The sequence below is a fragment of the Malaclemys terrapin genome, chromosome 7 (assembly GCF_027887155.1).
Source record: "Malaclemys terrapin pileata isolate rMalTer1 chromosome 7, rMalTer1.hap1, whole genome shotgun sequence".
NCBI lineage: Eukaryota > Metazoa > Chordata > Testudines > Emydidae > Malaclemys > Malaclemys terrapin.
Genome location: NC_071511.1, coordinates 94,312,222 through 94,325,785, shown reverse-complemented (window position 1 = coordinate 94,325,785; position 13,564 = coordinate 94,312,222). Strand labels below are relative to the sequence as shown.

The following is a 13,564-nucleotide window of genomic DNA, read 5'->3' as shown; positions in this document are numbered from 1 at the left end:
CACACACAAAAATAACAAAACAGATCATACATGCAGATACACAACTCTCCATGAAGCACAAAGCATGCACAGAAATCCTGAGTTTATAGACATGCAGAGGCAGTGGACGCATCTTCACAGCACTCTATACCCAAGCCACACATACAGGTTTGTACATATATACGCTACACTTACAGGCGGCAAGTTATATGGGTCCGTGGTGCCCGTGCTTCACCAATGTTTAGGAACGTGGGCCCCGCTCCACTAATGTTTGGACTTGCCGTTCTTCAGGGGGCCTTGCGCTTCAGGGGGATGCAGGGTCCAGGGTGGCCTGGCGCTAGCAGCAGCGAGCAACCTGGTCCCAGCCCACCCTGCTCTGCTCTGCCAGCGTCGCTTGGGGGAGGGGGCAGAATCTGAAAAAGACGGGGGTGGAATGGGGGCAGAGAGGGGGCAGGCTGGGGCCAGGTCGCTCGCTGCTGCCAGCACCAGGCCTCACACTAACCCTCAAGGCCACCCTGACCCCCGCAACCCCCTGAATCACAGGCCCCCCAAAGTGCAGGGCTCTGGGTCCAGGGCAGCTTGGCGGTTAGTGGGGGGGGGCTGGTGCCGGTGTAGCAGCACAAACAGCATTGAGCGATCTGCCCCCAGCCCGCTCCTATTCCACCCCATCCCCCAAGTCTTTCCGGTTTCTGCCTCCTCCTCCCCCGAGCGAAGCCAGGCGGTGACAAGGTGGAGTGGGGCAGGCTGGGGCCAGGTTGCTCGGCGTGATGCCCCCTGCTAACCCTCCAGGCCACCCTGGACCCCCCCATCCCCCTGAAGCGCAGGGCCTGGGCAGTTGTTCTGGTCTGTCCTATGGATTGGATGGCTCTGCCTGGACCCCACATCTCCGTGAACTGCAGGGCCCCCCAAAGCACAAGGCCCAGGGCAGTTGCCCCAGACTGGATGGTTCTGCTTGGACCTGTTCTGGGCACCACCAAAATCTATACAAACCTGGCACCCATGTGCTAAACACAATATAGACAAAAATGAACAGGAGTACTTGTGGCACCTTAGAGACTAACAAATTTATTTGAGCATAAGCTTTCGTGGGCTATTGCCCACTTCATCGGCTGCATGCATCTATATTGCATGCAGCCGATGAAGTGGGCAGTAGCCCACGAAAGCTTATGCTCAAATAAATTTGTTAGTCTCTAAGGTGCCACAAGTACTCCTGTTCTTTTTGCGGATACAGACTAACACGGCTGCTACTCTGAAACAACACAGACAGTAGGCAGCCAGAGAAACATAGCATTGGTGAACAGATCCCATAAGCAAAGCCAGACAAGCAGCACACAGACTAAACGCAGGCAGTACAGGGCAAACATGCCCTGACAGCTGAGGGCTGAGACACCCAGCGTCCAGACGGGCAACCCCGGACACGCCGCACAGCCCGAGGTGGCGGGGCTGCGGAGGCGGTGCGGACAGCAAGCACAGACAGGGCCGGGCGCTCATCCCGCCCCGGCACATCCCCAGCCAGGCAGGCCCCCGACCCCGCACCCGAACGCGGTGCCGGGCTGGGCGCACACCGGGAACGCGCACGGCAGCGGCGGCTCCGAGCCCGGAACGCTCCGTCCCTGCAGCGGGCGAGAGGCGGCCGCGGGGCACCTCCATGCTGCTGCTGCCGCTACCACCGCCCCCCTCCGCAGCGGGCAGGACGCCTGCGCCGTGCGCTGCCGGCAGGAGGCCGGGGGCGGGGGCGCCGGCAGCGGCGCCGCATCCAGAGCAGGTTGCGGCGGGGACGGGACCAGCATGAGCTGCGGGCGCTGAGGCTCCGCCGCCCAACCCGGCCCAACCCGCCCGCTGCGCGGAGACAAAGGAGCGAGGCCGCCGCCGCCATGGGGGAGCGGCCCCGAGCCCAGCCTGGCGCGCCGCCGGCGGCAGCCGCCCCCTCCGGCTCGCTGCTCAACGGGCTGCTGCACAACGGCTTCCACCCGCCGCCGCTGCTGCGCCAGGAGCCGCCGGTGCCCGGCCACGGCTCCCCGGCCAAGAAATGCAGGCTGCGGAGACGGCTGGACTCGGGCAGACGGAACAGGCCGCGTAAGTGATGCATGCGCCGGGCTCAGGCTTGCGCCGCCCGCTGCCCTCCACACACCCTGCAGCGCTGCCTCGCCCGCTCCACCGGCGCGGGGAGAAGGGCTTGTTACGCGTGCACCAACAAGCCCTAGCTCACCGACTTCTGTTCCTTTATTGCCTGGCCCCACCGAGGTCCCCAGGCTCCTGTTAGTCTTTTAGGGGAAAAGGGATCCCGTGTGACCTCCTCCTGGAGAACAAGGACTTTGCCTATAAACGAGTCCAAGTCCTCTGTATCTGTTTCACTGTTTGAGGTCAGGGATTTTCTAAGGCCAGCTGCAGGGGTGGAGGGATGCCCATTCTTCCCCCTTTCGCCAGCTTGGTGAGTGTACTGAGGAGTTCTGCAGTGTGACTGACAGTCGCCCCCCACCCCTCCGGCAAAATCAGTTCATTAAATACCATCTTATTCCAGCCAATAAAACTGTGTTTTGGGGACACACCTACTGATACCATGTGGGCTGGGTCAGCGATTGACCAATGAGGAGGCTGGAAGGTGGTGGGTTTGTGGATTGGTTTCTAAATTGCTGTGTCTGAAAGCTAAAATGAGAGATTTCCTAAATTACAACTGGCATAAATGTGACCTTGTTAAAAAAGGCTTACAGTTCCGATACCTTGGGATGTAAATTTGTAGTTGATATAGCCTTGGATTATCAGTAGGCGACACCTTGAATCAGTTATTAATTTAGCTGTCTTTGGCATGGTCCTCTGTGACTTAGACATTCCAATGAAGCTCATAATTGCTAAGAACCATTGTAAGTAAATGATATGGACATCTGAATTAAGGTCATTAGTAGACTTGTTAATGTTTTATTGCTGTTTTTTTCGTATTTCATTACTAAAAAAAAAAGGAAATGCAAATCACTTTTGCATAGGAATAATATTGTACTTGTATATGTTGTCCTGTAAAATGAAGAATAGTTCATCCAGAAATGAAACGTTTGGTTCATCTGCTTTATTGGAAGCATTTTTATTTATACTGCTGATACAATCTGAAATTTGAATGTAAAGTGTATTCTTTGTGGTTATTGCCTAGTTTTTGTTGTTGTTGTTGTTTTTTTTATTTTTTTTAAGGACTGGTAAATTAACTACACACTTAACATATTTCTTTTAAAGCTGGAAGTCCAAATGTATTCAAAATATTTGTACTATTTATGTGTTTCTTGATTACTGATAATATACTCTATTTTCTTAGTAATGGATGACTTTTAATACCTAGGTTCAATTATGAAAGAAAGCTATTTAATTCAAAAACTTTATATGTAAATCCAATTGTGAATTGACATTAGGGAACAAACAGCTCTACTGTTTGCTGCATGCTTGCTGTAGTGGTTGGAACTGAGATTTATTGACCTCATTCACTTTCTACTTTGTGTAGAGTTTTAAAGTTCAGCATATTCTGAGCAAGTAATCAGAAATAGTTAGAACCATAAATACCCTGTGCCAAAACATAATGAAGTTTAAACTAAGCACAAAATAGTTTGTGTGTAGATTGAGCTAAAATGTGAAAAAAAAATCTAAGATATCTTGGATTTCTTCTGGATTCCATGAGATGTATTGTTTTGATCATAGATGCCTTCTCCAGTGGAATTTTTTGGTGTTTTTGTTGTTAAAGTAAAGTTTCTTTCTCACCAAATGTGTAAAAAAGACTTGTTAGGAGATAAAGCTAAACCAACACATTCAAGATAACTTTGTTCTTCATTTTAATACAGGCTTACTGGACTGGAGTTTGGTTTTTTAGTAGGTTAAAAAACCTGGTAGTTAATAAGGTGCAACAAAAACTTCTTGTTTATATCCTCGGTGGTGGTGGTTCACCTCCCTGACTTGCCCAATGATAGTAGTAGCTTACAGTGAAAAGATTTAAAAACAAGAAAACCCCTTCCTCTCGAACTAACTGTAGGAACAGAGCTGTTTTATTGTTAAAAAATAACTTGTTTGTTGAGCTGTAACTTTCATAGCACTACTTATTAAGAACCTTTTTTTTCACATAAATGGTTTATTTTAACTTTAATATCTAAATGTCACCACTCAATATCTTTTTTATTATTATTATTTGTTTAGTATAAACAGTATGTCTGCATTGAGTAGTCATTTAACCTTTGCAGTTACCTGTATACATTCTACTCTGCATTTGGTAGAAGGAAGAGTTGAATGTGACAGACTAATTCTTGTTTGCAAAATGATTGTGATATCTACTTTAAAAACTATAAGAATAATAATTAAGCCTAGAATGCATATTTGAGGTGCAATTAAACAAAACCACAGACTAGCATACTTCCTTGGTAGTTTTGATTATCTATAATTAAGCTCGATCTGCACTATTGTGTCAAAGTTTAAAAATATAATTCTGAGTATTATGAAAAAATCAAAAGGATAAGATTTCTATGGAGTCACATAATCTCTTAAATAAGAGGGAATAAGGCATTTAATTCCTTCAAACCTTTTTCTGAAAGGGACCAGAAGCATGGTAAACAATCCAATAGTAAAGATTATAAAATTATTGACCTGCCATGTCCTACTGAAGACACCAGTTGATGGGGAAAGAAACACCCAGTAAAAAGAAGAACAGGAGTACTTGTGGCACCTTAGAGACTAACAAATTTATTAGAGCATAAGCTTTCGTGGACTACAGCCCAATTTATTAGAGCATAAGCTTTCGTGGACTACAGCCCAATTTATTAGAGCATAAGCTTTCGTGGACTACAGCCCAAGTGGGCTGTAGTCCACGAAAGCTTATGCTCTAATAAATTTGTTAGTCTCTAAGGTGCCACAAGTACTCCTGTTCTTCTTTTTGCGGATACAGACTAACACGGCTGCTACTCTGAAACACCCAGTAGACTCAGTTCAGGCTCAAGGCAGTAGATGAGTTTCTTTAATAACATCTGCAAATTTGGAATTTCTACAGCTGTCTTGTACATAAGTATATTTACAGCTATGTATTACACTTCCAGGAGAATAGTATATTGTAGCACTTATTTTAACATGTTTTATATTGTTCACCAGAGAGCAAAGGTATAGAAAATAGTGTAGCATTGACAGGATCTGAGTAGAGCACAACCATGAACAATCCTGTTTTTCTGGTTTTGTATGATGTTTAACATTGGTGCTTGGAGATGTTTATGTGTGTTAAAGGGCACATTGCAAAATGCATGTGGTAAATGCACTAAGTCTTTTAGTATCGATCACTGTTCTTGTCAATTTTCTTTCACAATGTGCAAAGCATTTCCTAGTATACCAACAAGAAAAAGTTGTCAAACTGAAGGTATAATTGCATTCTAAATCCACATAAGTGAGACATTTATTATGGTTGGTATGGTGTCTGCCAGAACATGACAGACAGGAATAAAGACTGGAAATACAGGATTTTAGGAGGGGAACATGCTCACTTGAAACTAAAACTGTTTGCTAGTGAGGATATGGTATCTACTTTTGTGAAGCTCTTGAATTGATTCTGTTATTGTTTGGGGATTCCCTCCCAGCCACTCCAAAAGGATAGTTTTATTTTAACTTGCACTGAATTATTTGTTGGTGACCTATTGTATGATTTTTTTTTTTTTTTTATCACTTGTGCATATATGTAGCTAGCTTAGGCCCTAACCTCACAGCTCTTTACAGAAAGGTTTCATTTACATGGAATAACCATGTTAAGTTTTTGCAACTATTTTAGAGCATCCACGTGGATGAGCCTGTTCACATGTGCTTTGCAGTGCAAGGAATTATGATATCCAGAAAGACAAAATGATGATGATCAGGGATAGTCTTCATAGCTAACTTTCTGTGTCGTTCCCCATCAAATAGTGGTGTAGCCACATAGGTCGCCTAGTGTACACCTCAGTTAGCTAAATCATGCTTCAAGGTGTTATCCTGCATATGCTAGGAAAAAGGTCAAATTAGGTCAAGGTTAACCAGCATGTGCTAAGCTTAACCACTTCTAGTCAAGACAGACCTTTTAAGGGTACTGATCAGAAACACTACCTGAAAATCAATTGGCAACTACTCTGTGTCACAGAGAATGTGCGCTCCTGGAAAGCAGCATTACTTAATAGGAGAGGACCTGCAATATGCACTAGTTGTAATTTCTAAATGTTTCAAGCTGTAGCGTCATATAGCATATATTGCTTTTGAGCCAACTTGTAGTTAGATTGTTGCAATCATTCACATACAAGGTACACATGCACACAGCATAGGTTTATATAGCACTTTTACTCCCAAATGCTTTGCTGCCTGAAAAACACAGGGCTTATTCACCCACAGTGACATGCAGGCATCTGTAGGATGGAAAGTTGCAACTATGTTCTTTGCCAGCAATACTATATAAGTTTGTTTGTCTCCAACTGAAACTGCAGGGAGAACTTAAAGTAAACAGGACCGAATTATTCACTGGATGTCACTCAAGACATTAGCGCTCCATCCTTTAAACCAAAATGCTATGGATTTTCTAATGATCAGGGCTTCTTTTCTACATCTCATCGGAAGAAAACACCTCTGGCAGTACAGTGTCCCCTAACAGCATGCTGAAGAATTGTTTCAATACTCAGTGGAAAGAGTGCTGTCTAGCAAATAAGTGTGGCTGTAAGCAAACGCAAAGCAAGTGGTGCTTTGGGGCTCTGCATCCTGTGAGATGAAAAGATGCCATATCTCCTTCTGCAGAAGTAGAATCGCACATACTCATGCATTTCTGCAATAAGACTGGAAAGCTAGAGAAATCATGACCTGGCTTGATCCTCCTCACTTTCAGAAGCTTGCTCAATCACAAATCCTAAGACTGGGCCTCCTATTAAATCATCATCACTTCTTGCAGCATCTGTGTTTTCCATGGAGGTACCTTGCTCAAAAATGACCCAGTCTGATTCTGCTTATCTTTTAAAATTACATTTTTAGGTAATCAGTCTACAGTATGTTTGGAGTAACACACCCAAATAAACATACCCGTCCTCACATTTATGTGACTAGGCGATCATACTAAACATCTGTATGTGTTTTCCCCCCCCGATAGGCAGTAGGCACTCAATAAGCACTTACCAGGTTAGTGTCATTTTGTTTATTCTAAGATTATGTAACAGGATGGACTCGGTGTAGTTCTTCAATGAGCCCTGGACACTCTGAACTAAGTAGCATTTGAGATGCCTACTACCCACACACAGCAGAAATAGGATGTAAGTTTGGGGTCCTGGTGACAGATAAGCAGGTAGGCTTTACTTGACACAAAGCAAAAACAAATACTTAACTTTGATTCAGTAATTGTTTTAAATTTAAGCATTTATGCAGTGCTCAAGAAATAATCAGTAAAATAAGAATGATTATTGCATCTAGATTCTTCGTAAGACCCAAGGCAGATATTTTACAGGAAGCATCTGGCAGAAATGAGGAAGATGCCATCCACCTTTATTTTCTCCAGTTGATGAGGAAGTAGTAGTTAGTAGTAAGCAGTAGTTAAATCTCACACAGCTATACTAGAAGCGCTCTATGCCAGTGGGAGAGTGCTCTCCTGTCGGCATAATAAAACCATCTCCACAAGAGGTGGTAACTATGTTGGCGGGAGAAGCTCTCCCACCAACATAGTGCTGTCCATACCAGTGTTTAAGTGGTGTAACTTACGTTGCCCGGTTATTTACAGGGTTATTTACCCCCCTGAGAGACATAAGTTATACTGATATAAGTGGTAGTGTGTACAAGCCCACAATTAAAGCAGTAGCTTTCCAGCCTGTCAGTCAGCCTAAGCATCTTCAATGCAAAAAGCCAAATGGGAACCAGATTATGTAACGTTCACTGGATAATCACACTTTTAAAGACAATCCCTTTTGTGTCCTATTGTTGCTGTGAGACCATTTAAGAGGTTACAGTTGCTCCGAGAGCTATGACAGAACCAATGTGGGATAAATTCTCCCAAGTGCCAGGTTTTAGCTGTATGTCTATTCTATAAAGTCAGTAGGAACCTTGAGGTCCCCTGCCCAAAATTCTGAGTACATGCTACTCCAGAGCCATCCTTCTATATTTGAGGGTTTCTTAACAAGACACCAGCTGGGTGTAAGTGTAAAAGAAGCCACTTAAGAAAGCCATACTACCAGGGCCGGCTCCACCATTTTTGCCGCTCCAAGCGAAAAAAAAAAAAAAAAAAACGCCTGAACTTGCAATACTTCTAGCTGGAAATAATTTGAAAAATGTGAAAAGTACTTTTGTGTTCTCGGTACTCTATCTAGTGAGTCTGATTGAGTTTCTGTTCCTAAGGAACATATATTTTGAAGTTCTATTTTGTACTCTTGACAACTGCTAAATAAAATGCAAAAAAGTATTTCTATATTTAACTGCATGGTTTTATCATTTCATAATTCTGTACAGTAATGTTTATATGGGCTCAAGCATATATGGATACTGGATAAGATGTACTACATTACCCCGTGTTGACAGATTTCAGAGTGGTAGCCGTGTTAGTCTGTATCAGCAAAAATAACGAGGAGTCCTTGTGGCACCTTAGAGACCAACAAATTTATTTGGGCATAAGCTTGCCCAAATAAATTTGTTAGTCTCTAAGGTACCACAAGGATTCCTCGTTATATTACCCATGAGTGAACCTTTCCCCCAGATACACACCAGCAGCTGGTGTGTATCTATCAGATTACTTAATTATGTAATCTTTTAGATACCTTCTGTTTGCTTAGTCGCATGCTTTTGCTTTGAAATGTCAAAGAATACTGGATGGATTTTTATATACAGGTAACAATCAAATAAGTTCTTGACTCAGTATCTAGCATTACCGTTATACATTTAAAAACTATATGTTAATGTTCACAGGGGGACAAACAAATTTATCTAAGTGTGCACACCAGTTCTGCACCAGATTGCTGTTCTGTTCTAATATTTTTACTCCATTCTCTTAGGTGTTTATGACTCATTGTAGGGCTTTCTATGTCAATGCTATGCTTTCTAGGACTGCATTTCACTTTATTTATGTATCCTTTTGTAACCTACTGCAATGCAGACCTGTAGCAGAGTTGTCTCCTCTCACTCTTCTCCCAAGGAATGTATATTTGGTGATGAGATTCTTTAGGAATGGATTTCCCTCTGCTCAGCAGAGTCAATTAGCAGTTTAACTATTCTCATCTTGCAGTTTTGTTTAGCTAAGGATAATCCCATTTTTGATAGTTTAAAGAGTATAATGCTCTTACAGGGAATTCAGTGACTTCCTTATTTCTTGTATAATAAATCACACATATCCAAAATATTGTAGCAGTACTTCTTAGCAAATAGATGTCAGCATTTGCACTGTAAATAATTTTTCAATTTTTGATAACTCAGTCACTTAATTTAAATTCTGGAGCGCCTGTGACACACAGGTTTAAATAATTAATCCATTCATATTTAGTTTAGGGACAGGTGTCAAAATATTGAAATTAAAAGTTGTCTACACTTGTATTTTTCTTCATACTTCCCATTAGTGGTTGCATCAGTGGGAACATTACTATAAATTGGTTGTAGTCATTGGAACCACTAAGTTGTGTAAACCTGCATGTGTAGAAGAGACAGTAGATAAAATGCCAGCTGTCTGTCTGCCTTAGCGCTCCTACTTATTGGTACCACTGATGTAGTGCTACTGTAAGAATTTGAAGAAATATGCAGGCATAGTTTTGGCAACTTAATAGTGCCTCATTTTCAGATTTTTTTTAAATTAACAATACCAGTAAAAGAGCACAGTTTTGCAACAACAACAACAAAAATAAAAAAGTTAATTTAATTGGTAAATCCTTTATTCAGAATGCAGAGATGCTGATTATGATTCTTTGCTGCCCTTTTACACTGCACGTTATTACTTATTAGTGTCAAAGTTGATGGATTTTAATGGGAGTTTTCAGACTCGAATTTGGTGTGTTCCCTATTGTAGTCTGTTACACAGTCACTGTGCTTCTATCTCTCCACCAGACAACCAGTGCTAGATTCTGCAAAGGAAACCGTAAAGCTGTGCTTTTGCACTATTGAAATATCAGTGGTTATGGTGTTTAAAAAAAAAAAAATCACACTTAAGTTTTTATTCTGCCCCAGTATTGCAGGGAAACTGTTCATGTTCAGGGACAAACATTTGTTCGTTTTCTTCTACGGGTGTTAGCCTGGCCCATAGCAGAGGGAAAAGAGGAGTGAGGTACATGGAGAGAAATAAAACCAATGACCTAATAAAAGAGAGACATAGTCCCATTTGGGCTTTTTTTAAAGTGGGTAGGCTACATAATTATTGCCCCTGTATTATATAAATCCTGCCATATGTTGATAATCCCGTTGACTACAATATTTGTTCACCTCAAATAGTACAGTTTTTTTCATTCTACCTGTTAATGATTCTGTGGAGTTTCCAGAAACTGACATGATGTTGGGACACCTCATCACATGCACAACGCTAGTCATGCATGAAAATCTTGTCACTGGTTTCTCTATTTACTATTTGTTTCAAAGCTCTTGTGCACCTGATGAGTGCGTCTTTCAGCGTTGGTATCAAGTGAGTGTGTTGCCCCTGCCAATCTGCAGAGTGCTGACTTCTTCATTGGTCCCAGTGCTGATGCTACGAGCTTCCTCACCAATAACTGAGGACTTGTGGCACATCAGGACCTCCTTAGACAATTGGCTTCAGCCTTAGGTGTATAGGCTATGGCCTTGGCTACACTGGCAATTCACAGCGCTGCACTTGCTGCGCTCAGGGGTGTGAAAACGCCCCCCCCCCCCCGAGCGCAGCAAGTGCAGCGCTGTAAAGCGCCAGTGTAATCAGCGCCTGCAGCACTGCACGCTCGCTCGCAGCACTGCAAGCTACTCCCCTCGGAGAGGTGGAGTACATACAGCGCTGCGAGAGAGCTCTCGCAGCGCTGGCGGTGCGACTACACTCGTGCTTCACAGCGCTGCCGTGTCAGCGCTGTAAATTCCCAAGTGTAGCCAAGGCCTTAATTTGTGCAGGAGAAAACACGTAAGCTAGTGGACATTCTTCAGTCCTTGATCTCAGGGAGCCAATGAGAGGTCACATCAAGGGAGGTACAAGTCCATGCTTGAGGGCAAAGACATTGGATCTCATGGGCAGGAAAACTTATTTGACTGCCTCCTTAAAAATGCAAATTGCAAACCAGCAGGCATTTCTGTCCAAATAAAATAATGTGACCTGGGACTCCGTAGCCAAGTTCAGCCAAGTTTATGGACAAGTTACCCAAATCCTCTACAGAGGAGTTCAAGGCATTTGTTGTGGAGTTTGGTTGCAAAGATTTATTTGTAATCGGCCCTGCACGTAGCTGATATGGTTGCCGGAGTTATGGCTTTAGTGGTCACTATGAGCATCGTAGTTGCAGAATTCAGGAGTAGCAGCAGCTAGCCAACAGTGTGTGGATGACCTACATTTCAATGGTCAACTTCTATTCTCAGGCAAAATGGATGAGACTTTACATTCTTTTAAGGACTCTCCAAGCAAATCTGTGCTCTTTGGAGATTTATACCCCAGCAACAAGGATGCATAATTTTGGCAGTTAGCAGCAATACTGCCCTCAACCATATTTTAGGCAGACACCTTACCAACTGAGACAAGACTGCTCCGGAAAGGGGAATACATTTCAGAGGAGGAGATCTTTAGGGTCTAGTTTTACCCAGCCTATCCCCCTTCCACCGTCATCTAGGCAGCCTATTTGCCTTGCATATCGAGAGTAGCAGACCAGTTGTGAACATCTCAACCTTATCATCTCAGTTTGGGGACAGGCTTTTTCACTTCTGCAGTGCTTGGGAAGCGATAATGACTGACAGATGGGTCCTTAGCAGTCTTGGATTGGGGTACTCCATTCCATTTTTGTCTTCCCCTCCATCCCGTACCTTTTCAGGGACCCTTCTTATGAGTCAGTGCTTCTTCAGCAGATTCAGACTCTGTGCACTGGGAGCTATACAGGAGATTCCTCATCAGCGTGGTGGAAAGGGATGCTACTCCGGGTGTTTCCTGATCTCGAAGTCTAAGGAAGGAATAAGACCTATTCTCGATTGCTGCAGTCCCACCAGGTATATCAAATATGTGAGATCCCACATGGTTACCCGGGCTACTATTATTTCTGCACTGAATCACAACAACCAGTTTGCTGTTCTCAATCTCCAAGATGCTTATTTTCACATGTCAATCTTCCCAGATCTCAGGAAGTTCCTGAGATTCCTTGTCGCAAGCCAACACTACCAAGACAAAGTTCTTCCTTTTGGCCTGTCTTCAGTCCCACGTGTCTTTACCACATACATGATGGTGGGTAGCGGCCTATCTCAGAAGAAGGGGCCTTCATGTCTTCCCATTCTTGAATGATTGGTTAGTAAGAAGCAGATCCAGGAAGTGAGTCCTTAGTCATGTCCAATTCACATTGGACCTTTTCAATCAACTGGGGATGATCCTGCACAAAGAAAAATCAACTCTAACCTAGGGCTGTTGCGTGATTTAAAAAAAAAAATTAATTGCGCAGTTAAAAAAAACTGTTTTGTTTTTGAGTACAGTTATGTAATAAAAATCTACATTTGTAAGTTTCACTTTCATGCTAAAGAGAATGCACTTCAGTACTTCTATGAGATTAATTGAAAAATACTATTTCTTTATCATTTTTACAGTGCAAATATTTGTAATAAAAATAATATAAAGTGAACACTGTACACTTTGTATTCTGTGTTGTAATTTAAATCAATATATTTGAAAATGTAGAAAACATCCAAAAATATTTAATAAATTTCAATTGCTATTCTATTGGTTAATAGTGCAATTAATCGTGATTAATTTTTTTGAGTTAATCGCATGAGTTAACTGTGATTAATCGACAGCCCTACTCTAAACCCAACCCAAAAATTCAAGTTCATTGGGGCTCTATAAATTCAAGGGCCTTTCTCCCATGTAAACAATTCCAGGCAGTTCAGCACCTATGTCTGGACCTCCAATCGCATCCTTCCACAACAGCCTGTGAAGGCATACGGTTACTAGGCCATATGGCTGTATGTATTTACATAGTATAGCGTGCGAGGCTGCATCTTCATACCCATCAGCAATGGCTGAGGTTAGTCTATCATCCAAGTTGCCAGTCATTGGACAGTCCTATATGAGTGCCCCCAGAAACACTGGACTCTGTGCAATGGTGGATGGAGCAGTGTAAGGAATGTTGGGGCGGGGGGGAGGGTCCCTTTGTCTGTCCTCTACCAATAAGAACATTAGTTACTGATGCCTACTCAATAGATTGGGGGGAGAGCATCAATGTTAATTAATGATTCAGGGCTTGTGGGTGGAACAGGAAGCAACTGGTCATGTCAATGTGCTGGAACTTCAGGCAATATACAACACCTTCTAGGACCATATTTAAGGAGCAGCAGTGCATGTACTCCAGGATAGTACTACAGCAATGTGTTATGTGAACAACAGGGAGGAGCCCGGTACAGCCAGCTTGGTCATAAAAAAAATTGGCACTTCTGCATAGTGTATTGAGGTCCATTTTCTGAGAATGGGGTGGCA

At 43.1% G+C, this 13,564-nt stretch overlaps 1 protein-coding gene across 2 annotated transcripts in view; it reads left to right on the top strand.

Moving 5' to 3' along the window:
* Nucleotides 1-1,521: 1,521 nt before the first annotated feature.
* Nucleotides 1,522-13,564, top strand: part of PANK1 (pantothenate kinase 1) — a 37,252-nt gene continuing 25,209 nt past the window's right edge. Inside the window, exon 1 of one of the 2 annotated variants that reach the window (XM_054035258.1) lies at nucleotides 1,522-2,055. In XM_054035258.1, the coding sequence (XP_053891233.1) occupies nucleotides 1,854-2,055 (202 nt within the window). In that variant the 5' untranslated portion in view covers nucleotides 1,522-1,853. Of the gene's footprint in view, nucleotides 2,056-2,642; nucleotides 2,841-13,564 lie in introns of those variants that run through there. The other variant, XM_054035260.1, reaches the window with a different exon arrangement.